The following is an 18,666-nucleotide window of genomic DNA, read 5'->3' as shown; positions in this document are numbered from 1 at the left end:
GAGGTAAAGAACTTCCTTTACCATGAGTTCAGTGGTTCCATATTTTTTAAGTCAGTGGCAACATGACAAATTTTATCAGAGCATTTATTAAACTCTTTTTACAACCCTGGGTTTGTCTCTGATGTCAGGAACTATGACTAACATCACATAGTTATGCACGGCATTCTTTCAGATCTTCCTCCAGCCTTTGTCTGTTCATTATCTCCATGCCCACCACTGAATCCTCTAGGAGAAGACACTTAAAGGATCCCATGGAGACAGTGGGTATTATTTACAGTCCACAGAATGTTTCTTGTTCACTGGGTTATCTTTGTGGTTGTTGCTTATTTTTACTTTCCTTTTATAGGGTAAATATTGTCATGGGCTCAAGTTTGATGTTGTTTCCTGTGGCCATGCTTTGCCAGAATCACCTCACTGTTGCAGTTACAATGATAATGGTCAACCACAACTACACTTGCAAAGCTCCCTTGTGCCTCTTCATTCTTCCCTTCTGCATCTACAGCTACGTGGTCAGTGGCAATGCTTAAACTCCTTTTAAAACCTTTTGCAGTAGCCTCTTATTTTCAGGATATAGCATTCCCCCTGTCAATCACCCTCTACTTCTCCCCTAGACCACGTGGTCACATTATGGCTCAGGAGGCAAGAGCTGTTATTTCAGGTGGTGGTATCTCCGCAGTTGGAAATAGTTAGCTCTGTACAGTGAGATGTGTCAGGCTTGCCTTTAATGTGCATGGAGTGTGACTGAGCTGTTGACTGGAGTCAGATCCAAACAGTGGCTAGGCTCATATCACAGTTCAGAGAGGTCCTTTAAAAGCCTACCTCCAGGCCTGGAGAGATGATGGTTCAGTGGTTAGCGTGCTTGCTGTTCTTCTAGAGGAGTTGAACTCAGTTTCTAGCACCCAAATCTGGTGTCTCACAATGGCTAAAATCCTAGCCCTAGGGGAATATGACACCCCATTGCCTTCACAAACAACAGTTTTCATGTGGACACACACACACACACACACACACACACACACACACACACACACACACTTAGTTAGTCTCCAAACTCATTGTAGTCAATGGTAAATGGCCACTGTCTTGAAATCAGGCATACCAGCTCATGTCTGTAATCTCAGCATTTAGGAGGTTGAGACAATTTCTTGCTCTCCTGGACTTCCTAGTAAGCTTCAGGAAAACCTAATGAATGTGAAAAAAGAAGGAAACATGAAGACTGTTCAAGACTCACTCCCCAAGGGAAGCTTAGGGTCTAAGCTTAAGACCCTAAAGACTGAACTCTTTAGAGGGTCTTACTGATTCTTAGTCTTCTGTCTGGGGCCTGGTGTGCATTTTCTTCTAAGTTAGGGAATCTGTCTCACTGGTCACATTCCCTCTTCTTTCTGTCAAGGTTTCTTGGCAGACAGTTACCCAGAGAGTAACAAGGTAGGCATTTGCTGAAAAAACAGGAAAGGGAATCAGTGATATCTCACCGATCATCCATGAAAGTGCTTGAACTTTGGATGTCAAGAACTGACCAATCATCCAATCTTGCTGTGATGTTTCACAATGATGACCCAAAGACTCACCCAAACTCACCACAGCTAAACTATTTTCAGCTACCCAGGAGGCGAAGAGTCATAGCTGCAACACACTCAGGAAGTTCTTATATTTGCTTAGAGGTCCTCTGTCGTGTACTAGTATAATATTTAGAAAATGTATACATTAGGGACTTTTCAGTTACAAATACAAGTTGCATAGCTTTTCTAGTCTGGCTTTATAAACATTCTTATACCCTAAGCAACCAAGAAGAATGTAAATATTTTTATTTAAAATACGTTATAGTTATGTCGTATTCACCTGGACACTTCCGTGAAGGCATCTCTCTTGTATAAAGTAGTCACTTAGCCAGGGTCAGATGCTCAGAAGAAACTTCAACATCTGACAATCATATGCTGTCACTTCTTCTCATCCAAGGTGAGTAAACTATGACTGAACGAGGTGAAGGCTGTTGCTTTGATTTTTTTTTTCTTAGTTATTTGTGAGAAGAGTGTCTCTTGGTACTTTTAATTCAGTGTGAGTACAGAAACGTGGTAGTCTACTGTGTAATGTCTCTGGTGAGTAACCATGACTAAATCTGCAAACTGACTTTAAAGTGTGAAATGATATATTTTTTTTCATTTGTTAAAAAAAAAACAACAGGATTAAGCTCCCAAAGTATAACTTAAAAACTACTAGGCAGCATATCAGAGTTCAAGTAAAATGTGGTGCTCAATTAGAAGGGCACTCATTTAAGCTGTGTCAAATACTTCCTCATCTGGATGGGAGGGAATGGGCGGCTGCTTCTAAAGGACCTTAAAGAAGTCCCGAAAAGGCTGATGAAAGAACAGCCTTAGTGAATTCTTAAAATGTTCTATGGAAGGGTTTAATCGCAAAAACGAACTTGACTGTTTAATAAAAATGATATCAGAATTTTAAGCTCCAGGAAGAAAGTTCAGAGACAGGAGGAATTCCTTTTTGCTGCGTACATTTGTATTATTCTCTTTACATACAAATACTATTGAAGATGACAACTTTTCCCTCAGTAAAAAAATGAAATGTCAAAATACTTTACTAAAAATATATACATTCATGTACAAATTCATATATACACATATACATATTTACATAGCTGCACATGCATATTAAATAAGACATATGAGTCAAATACTAAAATTAGAATATAATGTATTAAATTCTCCCCCATTGAACCAAATCATTTACACAAAAACTGATAAATATTAGTAAAAATTTTTATGTTTACCCTGTTTTTCTATAAAAAGCCATTCTTTAGATTAACAAAATATTTAGTAATAACTATTTTCTGTAATATGAATTAAGACATTATATGGTCATGATTAAACATATACATGCTATTGAACTATGTACGGTTTTGTATATATATGAACAACAATCCACACAAGGTAATGAATGTTTATGAAACTTGCAAGATCTGAGTAAATTTTCTGGATTTTACCAATTTCGGTTTTCTGGTTTTTACTTGCATTCTAGCTATGTAAGATCAACAATGGGGAAATAAAATCCACAGTACAAGTAAATTTCCAATACTACTATTGCTGGTCTGTATTTTTTTAAAATAAGAAGCTAACAACATTTTTATAGTCTTGATATAAACATGAACTAACATCATTTTCCCATCCTTCATTTTTCAAGCCCTCTGTTAGATCTCTTCCTAAAGTACAATTCTGTTATATTGTTTAATAAAAGACTTAGCCCACATCGGAAATGGTAGATGTACTGTTTCCAAATAAATGTCCATGGGAGTCATTCTTAATCCAAGTTAAAATTTTTTACACTACAACCATCACACTCAAATATGTATCCCCTGTTCTCGTCTTTCCCCAACAATTATACTTAAGAGTAAACTTTCACATGTAGATTAGCGAAAGCCTCAAGCAGAAAACTCAATGCTAACAGAAAAAAAACGAAGCAAGGAAACTCTAGAAAGCACTACTGGGTTCATCTGCTTGCAATGCTGTGTCCTTGTTTATCTGCCTCTCTTTGAGATGATTGTTACCATCCGTTCTAAGCCAAGCCCCAGGGCTGAAAATGGGACAGTCAACCATGACGTTCAAGCCACCCAGAATTTCTTACCCACTGATCACAGGAAGTGTCTATTTAAACCACTCAGATACACAGTACAAGAAGGGAGTTTCTAGATAATTTGTGCATAGGAGTAAGCTTGCATCATTGTGTTCAAAGTACACGTCTTTTAAAAAACAAGCAAACTAAACTATAATATTGGAAGTCAAGTGAAGGTACTAAAGTACAGAGAGAAGTGACTAGAAGGCTAATTTGATAGTGAATTCTAAAAATATTTATTTCTTGGTTTGTAAGCAGAAGGGGAAATTAGAAAAAAGTAATGATTCACTAAAATTTATGATTAATAAAAGTGGATAGTAACATATTTTTAAAGATATCTATATTTCTGTTAAAATAAAATTGACTTAGTCATAAATCAAATATATTTACTCAACTTTTTTATTGTTTCCTATTTGAACAAAGATATAAATAAATATATTAGTTGAGACTGTCCCTGAACTCTTTATTCTCCTACCTCCACTCCTTCTGTGGGAACAGGTGTGTGCCATCATACATGGCAAAAATCACAAAGTTAAAAATTCTAATTTGAAAATTAGCATAGCCTCATGAAAATATACAATGTGTAAGGATTTTATCAAGCAAACCCCACTAGAGTGTGTTGGATTTTTCGTTATAGTGTTTATAAGAGATTTTACGGCAGGCCAGTCATCTTCCTTTTCAGGAAGCCTCCACAAACAAGATTGCTTTGCAAGCTGGGTGCAGCATGGAAAACACATCTCTTTAGAAACAATGAAATGAAAACAAATCTCTCCTTTGGAATGCCTCTTGTCAAGACATTTTACAGTGTTAGGTGTACGTGCCTAGGCATAGAAAATACCCCACTACTCATATCTTCAGTGGGCATGAGATTCCTTTTCACACCTCTTTCCTCAAGTTGTAAAGATGGTATTAATGTCAGAATTTATTTTTTAATTAGTTCTCTGGAAATGGCAGTGAATTAAAGAGTGGGGAGGCAGAGGGAGGAAAATGGAACATTTGGAAGAATGCATAACTATTTGAAACAGATACAGTGAAACTCAATAACCTGTTGAGCATCAGTTTGGGTGTTTCTGTAAGTTCTGAGAAATGTTTTAGGTACACAGTTTATTTGTAATATATATAAGGGACTGGGGTGGGGGAACTGTGAACACAGGGAGAAGAAGCAGAACACAATTGAGATTCTCCATTCTTTTAACCAGTTATTTAAAGTAGGTCCTGCAATGGTTAAGTGATTCTGAGAAGTGAGACAAATAACTGTGTCTATGTTTTCTTGCCTTAAGGCCGGTGTTGCTGAACTATCTTAAATTCTGAGATATGTCCATACAGGTCAGCCTGATGATAATTAGTCAGCACTGTAGATTGCCATTTGTGGGAGCGCCAAGGTTTCTAGCAGTTCTAAGAAAAATAAATAAATAAAGACCAGACATACAGGGGTTCATTCAGTCATTATTTGGCCAGAGTTTACCAAATTTTTAATTGAGATGATTGGGGCAGTTGACTGTTTTGAGTGGAGTCGAGTAGGACGGGCACCATAGTGTGAAAACAGTTTAGTTGTCTGTTCATAAAGGAAACAGACTCAAGTAGAGTTGGTAGTTTAGAAAGAATTAATAGGAAGGTTAAAAATACCTGTCTGGGGAAAGAGAGAGGTAAGGAGTGAGGAAGAGAGAGAGGGATCAAGAGAGCATAATGGTAGTGGATGCTGCTTTCATTTTTTTCTGAGTTTGCCTGCTATGACTGGGTTAACACATCAGGGATCAGAAACACAGAATAAGACATGGATATTCCAACCAGTCTGTACTAAAGGAGAGAAATGTCAACCTAGGAAGTGCGAATACAGGTAGGGCTTGGTTTTAAATATTTTTTTTTTTTGTGAGCTTTGGACTGACTACTAAGCTTAAGTAGCCTTAGGCAAGTTAACACTATCTCTCTTAGGTTCCTCACTATCAAATTTGGTATCTTCTTTATTAAGCCATCAAAACCAAATATTTTGGCACATAATATGTGCTTTAAAATTTGTTGAACACAAAGTCAATAAGTATTTGTTATTATAAGAGTAGAAAGTCTGTGTGGAATTTTATGATACGAAGGGAATTTACCATAGGTTTGTACATTTTGCCTCTATTTTCTAGACAGATTTTTAGAAACAACTTTGATATTCACACACTGATAAAAGTTACCTCCCATCTCCTTTCGTTGTAGTATTTTTTGACGAAATCACAGAGAGAATTTCCTGTGTTCTGGCTCCTTGGTCACACTGGGAGCTTGCGGCATTACAGCTCATCCTACTCTGCATCTGTGTACCTCCAACAGAGGATTCAAGAGCATCACGGCAGCACACTATGTCCCTTCCTCCTTTAATGCTTAATGTCTCTTCCCTAGCTTCCTGCTGAACTCTGAGATTCACATCGTTCTTAAGCATAAACACATCTTCTCTGAATCAGCCTTGGAGCATCACATCTCATGGCAGGTATGTGTGCCCCCGTCATAGCAATGATAAAATAATAACCGGAAATGATGACTCACAGATTGAATAATTTCAGAGCGGGCTTTATTGAAAATAAAACAGGAAGTACATAATCAGCCTGGGATATTTTTTATGCTTCCCGTGCTTTAAAGTTTCTGCATTCACTGTTTTCTTGATTCCACATTTTGGAATTTAAGCATGACTTTATGAAGCTAAACCTTCGGCAAACTTTTTCTGAATTAGGGTGTGGTTTTTGTTAAATTCAGAATGAAACTGAAACTAAACTGTTTAACTCATCAGCATCATGTTTCTACTACGGGAATAAAGAATGCCAAGTATTAAGGACACAACACTTATAAATTTATAAATTTGCTTTTTGTGTTGTGGCTTCTTCATTGAAACCTTGTACTGTTGTTAGTGGCAGCAGTTTTTTTTTTGACAATAATCTAATGTTAAGAGAGAGTCATCTAATATGGAAATGTTTCAGGCAATAAGCAAGTGGTTTTGGATATGAGTTATGGTATTGTTGAGAAAGCAGAAAGTCAAAGGTTAGTTTTGTATCAGAATTCAGAGTGCCGTGACCTGAATTCAGATCCTCAATTCATACGTCAGTGTGGAACCTCTTATCACACCAGAGTGTTTTCTTGCAGACCTCTACAAGTCACTAGTCTGAGCGTGGTCTGCATTCAGACTTGAAGAGAACACATTCAGTAATAGTATTCTCCTGACAAGGAGGGAATATGATAAATGACATACTCTGATCTTGACATTATTCTGTTAGATTTCTGTCAGGCACCTATGAGCTTTATAACATAAGAAAATAACATTGTGATCAATCTTTATTTTTCTCATCTCTCCAAAGCAGACTTTTTAAATCCATGATATTGCTGAAAGGAAAAGTATTGTCTATTTAGCTTAGCCACTAAGCGCCATGACTGTTTGCTGATCTATTCTTACTGTAGAGAGAAATTTCACGCGATTTAAAGAGCCAGTGGTAAATGGTTCTAATGAGGCAGAAAATATGCACGAATAACCTCATCAAAGAATAAGGTACATCACATCAAAAGATTGCTATTGGGTGGAGTTCTGAAGCAACGTTTTCATTCCCCAGTGTTTCACTGGAGAGACATCTGTGCCCTCATAAGAAGGATTTGGGTTCTTTCTTTTCTTAAGAACTTCATTTTCTATGTTCGTACTTTAATTTGTTAGTTATTAATCTATATGTTTGATATTTTGCTATAGCTTCTAGGATCAATCTGTGGAGGTTGATGTCTGTGATCTTTGGAATAAAATGCCTTTTGTTGATGGTTACTTTAGGAGTTCTGATGAAAAACTGTAAGTATTTCTATGCAAATCTATAGAAAAAAAATCAAAATTGCAATGAACTAATTTAGTAATGAATATTTAATTTTTTAATGTATAATATTTTATTTTATAAATACATGTCAAACTAATCTTTAATCATGTCTTACAGCATTTACCATAGAGAATATTCAACCAACACCTTCTCCAACTTCCAGCAAAGAAGGTAGGTTCCATTTTTTCACTAATATAATTAATAGAGGATAAGGCAGAGTGGTTCACTCTCATGTACAATAGCATGGTTGCCCTCAGTAAAACCGTCTCATTGTATTGTGCTGCTGTCTAAGGAGAACAAAATCACATTAAATTGTGTGTTAGCCTACTTAAGAAGTACTTTAAGCACTGCATAAAGAAGATATTCACTTTTTCCTCGTAGTTTTAGAAGTTTGGGTCTGTAGTCGGTTGAGCTTGTCAGTCTTGTACCTAGGCCAAGGCAATGCATCATGGTGGAAGCATGTTTGGGTGCAGAGTTTTTCATGTAATGGCTAGAAAACAAAGAGAGGAAGAAGATGAATAGGAGGGTTTCCACTCTCCATTCAAATCCTATTTATATACTCTGAAAAAGAACTACTATATTCTACATCTAATGGACTGTATGACTGCCTCATTGCACCAAGTTGAGTGCCAGTTTTCCCATGTATGGGCTCTGGGGAAGATTCCAGGTACAATGTCTAGCAAAACATCTTTGTAAATTTCACGAAAAGAGAAGATACAATCTGAAATGGCAGATACATGTTTCATGAACAATTAATAAACAGAATTAAACAGCAATAAACATTGTAGACAAATCTCATTTTTGTTTGCCTGTAACCTTTCCTTTCGTATTCTTTTCTCTCTTCAACTTATGTAATTCAGAACACAGTGTAGGCATCTCTGTAATTATAAACATTACTTACACTCAAGAAATTGCCCACAACTCTATTTTAACACTCTTTTTCAAATGCTTCTCAAGTTTGTAACTTTCTTATCATACAGTTAATTTCTCTTATTTGAATTTAGTATGATTTATGTAGTGAAGATTCGAGTGCTTACTATGTGTCATGATGTTTATTACAATGGAAGAGAGATGTTGAGGACACATTGTCAGCCATAATCTTTACATCAGTCTTCAAGCTATTTGGTTTATTTATCCATATTTTTTGAACACACAAGAATTCTTTCAAAGTACTGAATCCTTCTCAGACTTAGGGAATTGGTAGAGGACTCCCCTGTAAGCCAGTTTTGTCTTATTAGTCCTGTGTTCACTACAATGCTCAGCTGTGGGTACCTCCTCAAAGTCATCTTCTGACTACCACTCCATCCTGTTCTCTGCTACCTGCTGGATTTCCTTTTCCTTCTCATCTAATTATTTTTAAACATAACTAGGGATGGAAAATTATTTAATTTTGAGTATACCTTTAGAATGTCCTCTCCGTGAAACAGAGTATTTGGATTAATAGTCCCAAAATATGGTTTGTATAACATATTCTGAAGGAGTATTTGAAGAAAAAAATGAATTTTTAGCAAATATTTTTTGAATATCAAGTAGCATTAAAGAAGTTGGAATCTGTAATGATATGTTTTGTTTTTTAGTTTCTGAATGCTGTGCTTGCTTAGAAAAGTGGGTTGGATATCAATGTAACTGTTACTTCATTTCCAAAGAAGAAAAATCTTGGGAAGAGAGCAGAGATTTCTGTGCTGCTAAGAATTCCAGTCTCCTTCATCTCAAAACTAGAAATGAAATGGCATGTACTTCACTCTTGTTTCTTACATTCTTTCTTACCTATGAACATGTGCTGCCCAGATAAGCTGAGCACTCTCATTGAAGTATCATGGAAGTAAACTATGATGGTATCTGAGATCCTCAGCTATACCTTGAAATATTCTTAGAAAGTCTACAAAAAAAAAACCTTCAAAGATTTGTAGTATGGGGGTAATTTTTGAATAAATTAAGAGCTAATGTACAGCTCCCCAAACTTTTCTAGAATTAGTAGGCTTTTAACTTTCCCAAGAAAACCACCTGAAAAACTTTTAGTTATTATTTATTGGAACAGAATACTTAATCTCTTTCACGTGTTACACGATTTTTTTGCCATCTTTCTATAACGTAATATAGAACCAATAGTGGATCATATGAACATAAAATCACTTAGGTTATGAATGTTGTTATCGTGTGTTTCATAGAGGAGTAAACCTAGGTTTACACATGCCAAACATGTTTACACATGCCAAACAAATACTCTACCACTGTGCTATATTCCTAACCTGGATGTAGTGGGGAGGGCTTTGGACTTTGCACAGGGTGGGGTGCCTTGCCCTCTCTTAAGATTGGAGGGGAGTGAGGAGGAGGGTGTGTGGAGGGAGTGGAAGAGGAGTGGGAGGAGAGGAGGAAGTGGAAATTTGGATTGATATTTTTTTAAAGTAATAAAACAAAATAATATTAATAAAAGTTTTACTGTGTGTTTGAGATAGAGGGACATATCTCTGGCTTACCTTTAAACTCTCAAACAAGGTGAAACTCTGCTTCAGTCTCCTGAGCACCAAGGATTACAGGCCTGAATCACCAGGCTTCTCTTGGAAATCACTTAATTCTTATGAAGAAATTCTCACACTCTCCATGGTCTGTTCAGATTAAAGAGGTTATAAGTATGAGGGTTATCTCTCAAGATGTTCTCATTGGGGTCGCATTTGATCATCGATCTTACTAAGGCAGGTTGATGCACCATGCAGTCTGATGCTCTTTATGACAATTTTCAAGTTTTATGAAGCAAGATTTTGTAGTGTTTTTCCACATGAGTCATTTACCACAAAGGTAAATAAAAATTTTAAAACATGTGACTATGCCTCCCAAATCAGAAGTTCAAAAAGATTTCAATTTGAGGTTTTTTTTCTGTATGTCTTTTAAAATGGGTGTTGATCTCAGAGTACATTCAGACTTGGTTATCTTGTTCTTTCTGACTCTAAGCAGAATTTTATGAGCTCCAGTCAAAACTATTTCTGGATTGGAATGCAATATCATGAAGAAGAGGATGCCTGGCTATGGGAGGATGGCTCAAGCCTTTCAAAAGATCTGTAAGTTTCTGGCTATTGAGGAAGGTTTTGGGGGCATATTTTTATGGATCTATTCTAGCTATGAGTACTGAAAAATCACTGCCAGGTACTCAGAAGTTCGAATATGTTGTGTGGAGTCTGAGAATATATAAAAAACGCCAAAGGCAAGCAGGATTGCTCTACCTATAACATTCAAGTTCATGTTCAGGTAACATGAAGTTGGATACCTGAGACCCTAAGAAAATTTTCTTTGCTGTCTTTTCCTTGCTGTAAGATAATAGAAAACACCGGATGTGTCTATGCGTGCTCAGATGGTCTCAGATACAGTCATGCCCAGAGAACACAATGGATTCTACTATTTTTCTTATCATCTTCAAATATTCAACAACTATTTTTTGTAAAAGTGTTTTTTTTCTTGGATATCACTCTCATTCACATGCATGAAATCTAAAGACTCACACAGTGACTAAGTTTATGCTCTTTCCCCTTAGCTTAGGTCAGCTCATAGATTTTCTCTCGTGCAGTGTAATCTTATTGCAGTTTTCCTTCCCTCAACTCCTCGCAGATCCTTGCCCCTTCTCAAAAAAAAATCTATACAAACCACACTTAAGAGCAGATCTAATGCCTAGTAGTAGTTGACCAACACAAAACAACACATAATGAGTTCAGTGGTTGAGAGATTTTGTTGCTGTTGTTTGTTTGTTTCATTTTGTCTTGTCAGGGTACTTTTTTTCTAACCTTTCAGATTTTTTGTGTATATATTATGTTTACCACCTTGTTTTCTGGATTTTCTGTATGTGCTAATGTGTCTCAGCATCTATATATGCCTCTTCTGCTTTTGCTTTGGTTCTTTTTCTTTTGTCATACTTCTTAAGCAAATAGGGAAGGAAGATCAACATATTATCAAAAAACATTTCTGGCCAGATATGGTGGTACACATCTTTAATGCCAGCAAGTATATGTCTTTGAACTCCAGGCTGGCCTGCTCTGTGAGTTCCAGGTCAGCTAAAGCTGTGTCCCAAGACCTTGTCTCAAAATAAAACAAAACAAAATAAACAAACAGACAAAAAAGTAGCCCAGACATTTGTGACAAAGGTTAAAAGACAACAAAGGAACAAATCACAAAACCACACCTAGAATCCATTCTCTGCTCTTAGTGCTAGTGGCCAGTGAGGAATCAACTGAGTTTTATGCAATGTTGTACTTCAGAGCTGTGAAAGTTTGCTGGAAGGCAACAAAACAATACCAAATACACAAACCCCCAAATCACTTGGTTAGTAAGTTTCTCAACAAATGTTATTGTACATTCTGAGTTGATAAAAATAACCTTAAGCATCCTTATTGTTTTTCAAATGTTAACTTTTTTCTTTTTTACAGATTTCCAGAGTTCCCATACAACAAGACAAAGAACTGCATTGCATATATTCCAAGCAAAACTATTTTCATTGAACCCTGTAAAAATAAAAACTATTTCATCTGTAAGCAACTGCTTATTTAAAGAATTCTTAAGGCACAGGGTATAGACAAGAGAGGTCCAGGATTAGTTCAACATTACTTACCTCTCACAGTGTTACTACCTTTTCATCTGGAGATGGTAGAATGTTTCTGCATGCTATCATTTTCATACATTTGAACTCAAATATTTTATGCTTGCTGGATTTTTCACACATGTGCATAAAATTAGGATGAATCAAGGTAGAGAGTTTTCATAACTATTTTGATTTAATGCATGCTCAATATGCAATATAATTTAATCCATATTCTTGTAAAGTTTTCTTGGAAAAAGAATAAAATTTATTCCAAACCAAGTCATATGTATCCATGTGGTTTTAGTGTTTATATCACAACTGAATTGAACCAGGAGATGAGTTTGAGAGATACAATCACTTCATGAGAGTAATTCTAGTCAACCATGACCCTGGGAGTGGGTCTTTTCATGTCCTATGTTATTCATAAGTTCTTCATATTTTAAGTTTTTTATTATAGAAGTCATACATATACTTAGGTTTATTTCTATTTTTGTTTTTTCAAACTTTTGTTAATAGGTTTGTTTTTCTGATTTCCCAAGAAATCACAATTTCTTTATAAATATTTAGAAAAGCTACTGAATCTTTTTTGATTTTGTGTCCTGTTGAATGTTGAAGATGTTTCTTACATTCAAGAATTTTCTGACAATATTTTTAGTGTCTTTTAAGAACAGAAGCATGCCATCTGAAAACGAACATGATTTGACTTATTTCTTTTCTAAGCACAAAACTTTTATTCATTTTACTTGACCTATCTCTAAGACTTCAAGCACTACTTTAAGTAGCAGAGACCCTTGTCCCATCCCTGATTTTAGAGGAAATGATGTCAATTTATCTCCACTTACTGTTATTGCTCCTTCTACAATTTTGGCTGTAGGTTTGTCATGTATTAAACCATGTATTATATTGACATGTGCTCCTGATATTTCTGATTTATCAAGGGTTTGAATTGCCATAAGAATCTGAACTTTATCAAAAGACCTCTTCTGCATCTACACCATTGATAAAAATAATCTGCAAAAATTATAGACAATTTGATTTTAGTATGTGCTCTCAAAGTTGAGTATGTTTTGTGACAAATGACAAGATCTGCACCAATGCTGCACTGGGAAATTTCTTTCCATGTTACAACCAGGTTTGATAAGTATGGCCAAAGCAACTGAGGAGAAGGAGAGTATCTCACTTCTTGGGCTAGACCATCAGACAGCACTTGACACTTTCCTATCACCACGGTTGATCTGGGAGAACCTAGGTAGAGCACCATTAGCAGCTCTGCTGAGCAGACTGTGTAAGGCAGAAAGACTTAAGGGAAGTCTTCTAGGATTTACGCCTGCTTTCATCATCTATGTAACGAGCAAGCCTTGTTTGCAAGGACTCCGTAGAACAAATCAAACTTTCAAATGACACTAGCCCAGTCAGGGTCTTGGTGACAATTTCATGCCTTGGTCACTTCCAGTAGGACTAGGAAAATGGGTCAGATATTAATTCTCTTTGCACCTCATTAGCATGTTTCTGGTGGTGTCAGCCAAATATAACGTATCTAGAATAAGTGGTTATAAAGATACAAATAGAAAAATAAAAGTATCTGTACACCACCAATCACATTTAAACAACCGACTAAGCCAGTCATAAACTTAAAATCAGCAGACATACTTCAATAAGTTAGCAAATTAATGAAATTATATGAACCAATTCAAACAATAGAGACTTACACAAATAGTAACTAGTCAAGGAGATATAATAGATGGAAAGCTGTACTTACAGCATGAATAGGACAAAAATATTTAGAAGTAAATTCAGAAAAAGCTATTAGAAACTTATACAAAAACCTTACTGAAAAATGAAAAAGTAGAGAATATGATGATATTTATTTTTTAACATTTTCATCATTTTTTTAAAGAAATGAACCATTCCCAATAGAAATCTAGTGACATATTTGATGGAGATGAGCAATTTGACATGGATAATATGTAAAAGTAACCTCAGAGCAGCATGGGTTGGGGAGAGGTGCCTTTCTCATCCCTGTCCATCAGCACTTGAGGCAGGTGGAAGATCTGGCTCCGAGGTCATATGAATGGGAGAGCTGCCTTGAACCCCCCACCAGTTACAGCACAAGGGAAGGCAGGACCTGCACCTGGGCAGCACAGGAGACCCAACCCTGTTGGAGGAGGTATGGGTGAGCTAGCCCTTTGTGAGTATGGGAGATCTCTTTCCATTACTTATCTGTCATGTGGTGGCATGGGCTGGAAAGAGATGCTCTCCCCCATCCTCCCATCCCCTAATCCACTAACACTCATCCACCCATCAACTCAGACAGATGGGAGAGTTGGCCCTGAGATCATGAAAAGGGGAATGGCTGTTCCTGCCTCTCGTCAGCTGCAGCACTTGGAAGAGTGACCCCCTACACCATGCCTGGGCAATACAGTAGAGCTGACCCTGAAAGAGTAGGTGTGGGAGAACTGTAGCAGGAAGAGAGAGCTGCTTGTTTGTTGTTGGCCACTTAGCCCCGAAATAATTACACAGAAACTGTATTATTTAAATCAATGCTTGGTCCAGTAGATTTAGCTTCTTATTGGCTAACTCTTACATATTAATTTAACCCATCTCTATTAATCTGTGCATCACCACAAGGTCGTGGCCTACCAGCAAAGCTTTAGCACATCTGTCTCTGATGGTGGCTCTAAGACTTCTCTCTGACTCTGCCCCCTGTCTCTCAGCATACAGCCTAGCTTTTCCCGCCTAGTACTGTTCTGCTCTTGCCATAGGCTCAAAGCATTTCTTTATTCATTAACCAGTAAAAGCAGCACATAGACAGAAGGACTTCCCACACCAGAGAACTGACCCTAAGGGCATGAAAGTAGGAGTACTGTCCTTTCCCTTTGCTTGTCATTGCAAGGTGTGAAGTAGCCAAGACAATGCAGAAGAGCTCACCTTGGTGTTGAGGACAAGGGAGAGCTGGTGAAATGACCAACTCTGCTACTACCCAGGACCAGAACCAGGGTTTTGAGTTGGCCCACCCTAACATCTATCCCATCTGTGACCTGTTGGAGAACATGAAGGGACTGTTCCTGAAGACTCAAAGCTGTAGGATCTTCACAACACAAGACAACAACAGGACATCCAAGAGGCGTTCCAGTGAGGGCCCAGCTTTGCTAGGTAACAGAAACCAGAGGCCTAAAACCAGACCAATGACTCTTTAATGCACACTTCCAAGTGCAGACATGTGGATAAAAGCGTTTATTGTGTCACACTACAGCTTCCATGATGAGATTGATTCCCTCCTTTTCTTTTCTTTTTTTTTTCTCTTAAATTCTATTTTATTTTATTTTTGGGAGGAGGTTGCAAGAGCATTGGGTGAATATGAAGGGACAGGGAAATAAACGGGATGGAGATGCATGATGTCAAAGACAGAAAGAATAGATAAAATGAAAGGTTAAAAAAAGTCACAGAGATTAAACAGACTGAAAAGTTAAAACTGTGACAAGCAACAGCACCTACTAAATGTGGGGATGCATTTGCAAGTATTAAAATAGAGTGACCAAGGGAAAAGGCTATAAAAGCCCCAAATAGTTTGGACTTCATTACAACACAGGGGCATAGACTGTGTACATGACTAAATAAAAATTTTGACAGTGTTGACTTTTCCAATCTATGTGCAAGTGTTCTCAATCCTTTATTTATGTTGCTATTTTCTCAACAAATACCTCTAGTTTTGGCAGAGATGACTTAGACTCTTTTTCTTTTTTTCATTATTTATTTATTTATTAAAAATTTGCACCTCTTCCCCACCTCCCTTTTTTCTCCCCCTCCGCACCTGCATCTCCCCCTTCCTCTCTAATCCTAAGAGCAGTCAGGGTTCCCTGCCCCATGGGAAGTCCAAGGTCCTCCCCCCTCCATCCAGGTATATAAAGGTGAGCATCCAAACAAACCAGGCTCCCACAAAGTCAGTCCATGCAGTAGAATCAAAACCCAGTGTCATTGTCCTTGACTTCTCTTTCAGCCTTCATTGCCAGCCACATTCAGAGTGTCCAGTTTGATCACATGCTCCATCACTCCCAGTCCAGCTGGCCGTGGTGAGCTCCCATTAGATTAGTCCCACTGTTTCAGTGGGTGGAGGCACTCCTCATGGTCCTGACTTCCTTGCTCATGTTCCCCCTCCTTCTACTCCTCATTTGGACCTAGGGAGTTAAGTCCAGTGTTCCAATGTGGGTCTCTGTCTCTGTCTCTATCCATCGCCAGATGAAAGTTCTATGGTGATATGCAAGATATTCATTAGTGTGGCTATGGGACAAGGCCAGTTCAGACACCCTCTCCTCTGCTGCCCAAGGAACAATCTGGGAACCTCTCCTTGGACCTGGAAACCCCTCAAGAGTCAAGTCTCTTGCAAACCCTAAAATGGCTGCCTTAAATTAAGATACTTACTTTTCTGCTCTCCTATCCACACTTCCTCCATTCCACTCATCCCATTCCCCCAAGCTCTCCCGAATCCTCCCCTTCTCCCTTCTCTCTACCCATCTCCCCTTACATCCACCTCCTCACACCCCTGTGCACCCAAGTTTTGCCTGGCAATCTTGGACTTAGACTCTTTTTCATGCATTTGGCTATATTTGAGATAATTTGAAATAGGCTTCATGTATTTTTATTTCCTAAAGATTTGCCAACATGAAATTAAAGGGTATTTATAATCCTGAAAAAATAAGAATTCTAGTACCACTTGATACTAATTTGAAATTTTTACCTAACAAAGTGAGAGAATTTTAATAATATAAACCTAAAATAGAATAAAACCAACTGCATATTTGTATGTGTGTGTGTTTGTATATGTACATGTATGTGTGTGTGTGGTGTAATCATTTCTAACAAATTATAATCCACATTATAGTTGAGGTAGTTTGAAAGTAATTGGCCCCAGTAAGTTCATAGAGACTGTCACTACTTGAAGGCATGGCTTTGTTGGACTGAGTATTACCTTGTTTGAGGAAGTGTGTCAATGTGGAGGTGGGCTTTGAGGTCTTATGTATGCTCAGCCACGTCCAATGACACAGCCCACTTCATGTTGCCTTCTTATCAAGATGTAGCCAGCACCGTGTTTTCCTGTACTCTGTCATGCTTCCTGCCATGATGATGATGGACTGAACCTCAGGAACTGTAAGTGAGCCACCCAATAAAATGTTTTCTTTTATAAGTGTTAATCATGCTCATGGTTTCTCTCCACAGCAATAGATACCCTAGCAAAATTAATAGTTTACCATCAAATCACTCTACCTTGAAAAAAAATGTTCATCTTCTTAGTTGTTATGTAATCTTATCTGTTTCATAGCAAATGCTTATTTACCAACTTTGCTCTTTCTTAGACTCTTCAGAAAAAGTCTGATGATGCTTTATAATGCACACTAACTTAGCACAGTGCTCAGACAGCCTCAGAATTACAGAAATCCTCCAGCTTTAGTCTTCTTCTGAAGTGCTGGCATTGCAGGCATAAGCCACAATGTCCAATTATGAACAAGTGTTTTTCAATGTCTTATTTACCCTTTGCCACTAACTTGAGTACATGAACCGTTAATGTCTTTGCATCTGTCCACACAGTTCAACATTGCTCTCTCCTATATATAATGTAAATTTTGGTTATATTGGATAGCAAAGGGAAAATACTAACCAAATTTATAACTGTGTTTCCAATAATAATTTCATAAATGGTTCAAACAAAACTAGAACTTGACATAAAAGGCATGGATATGATTGAAATGAATACAAGGTGAGTTCAGGCACTGTTTTTTACAAGCAGGTTGACATGTTATTAGAGATCTGAGTATAAGTCATGGAGCCATCAAGACGGCTCAGTTCATAGAAACTCTTGATACTAAACCTGATAACATGAGTCCAGTCTCTGGAACCCACATACTGGAAAGAAAGAACTGACTTCCATGGGTTGTCTCTGGCATCTCCATGCTGACTGTGGTATGTTTACCCCTGTCAACACAATATATAAAATGTAAAAGAAGGAAGGAAGGAGAAGAGGAGGAGGAGGGAGAAAAGGAGAAGAAAAACAAGACATTATAAATGGAGAGGTTTTGCCAGGTTTTGGAGCAAATTCTAGTGTGGTCTAATGATAAATTGCTAGTATTGCTAATGCCAACATTTAGTCTGCAATATTGAATTTTAGGAGAGAGTTCATGAAGCAAGTCATTTACCCAATAACTTGCCTTTCCTGAGTACATCTCTGTTTTATGCTTCTTATACACTTCACATATCTATCAAATTTTCTCCTATGGTCATACTGATTGCAACTCTTTCTGCTTCAGTCCTGATAGCATTAATTCTTGCTTTTCTGTTCTCTGTCTATAATGTCTTTGGTTCCTCTCCATCTGATTTTCAAGGCTTCCCTTTTGTGATCTGTCTTGGTGGGTGTAACCTCTTCCTTGGATGAGCTCCCTGCCCCCATCTCTGTGGCTTCTGCCTGGTATCAGTGAGATCTCACATGTGAAGCAATTTCCTGTTTGCCAGTTGAGGTCTTCTACTTTATACCACTGTGGAGTCCAGGTCACAAGGTGGTTTCCTGCTTTGCTTCTAGAAGCTAATGTTGTTAACTATTATCAAATGGAGTATGGACAGCCTGCTACTCTGTTTTTCCATGAGAACAACTGAGTTCTTTTTCCCATGCCT

The 18,666-nt window shown here is 37.5% G+C and overlaps 1 protein-coding gene across 4 annotated transcripts; it reads left to right on the top strand.

The window, feature by feature from the left end:
* Nucleotides 1-1,607: 1,607 nt before the first annotated feature.
* Nucleotides 1,608-12,285, top strand: LOC125399093 (natural killer cells antigen CD94-like). 4 transcript variants are annotated; one of them, XM_085687227.2, is made up of 7 exons: nt 1,608-1,956; nt 6,001-6,088; nt 7,328-7,420; nt 7,560-7,613; nt 9,020-9,171; nt 10,395-10,498; nt 11,855-12,285. In XM_085687227.2, exons 2-7 carry the CDS (start codon nt 6,082-6,084, stop codon nt 11,973-11,975), a joined length of 531 nt encoding a protein of 176 aa, XP_085543353.2. In that variant the 5' UTR covers nt 1,608-1,956; nt 6,001-6,081; the 3' UTR covers nt 11,976-12,285. The 4 variants fall into 4 exon arrangements, with proteins under 4 accessions (XP_085543353.2, XP_048288301.3, XP_085543354.2 ...); XM_048432344.3 differs by having other exon boundaries at nt 5,821-6,088; XM_085687228.2 differs by lacking the exon at nt 1,608-1,956 and adding an exon at nt 5,207-5,458.
* Nucleotides 12,286-18,666: the final 6,381 nt, after the last annotated feature.

Source organism: Myodes glareolus, chromosome 3, assembly GCF_982192425.1.
Source record: "Myodes glareolus chromosome 3, mMyoGla1.1, whole genome shotgun sequence".
NCBI lineage: Eukaryota > Metazoa > Chordata > Mammalia > Rodentia > Cricetidae > Myodes > Myodes glareolus.
The sequence above is the reverse complement of the archived record's forward strand: the minus strand, read 5'-3'. Positions and strand labels throughout refer to the sequence as shown.

Coding starts and splice junctions, on each gene's coding strand:
- LOC125399093 (XM_085687227.2), top strand. Junction 7,614..9,019: donor TCCAACTTCCAGCAAAGAAG/GTAGGTTCCATT, acceptor TTTGTTTTTTAG/TTTCTGAATGCTGTGCTTGC. Junction 9,172..10,394: donor TCAAAACTAGAAATGAAATG/GCATGTACTTCA, acceptor GACTCTAAGCAG/AATTTTATGAGCTCCAGTCA.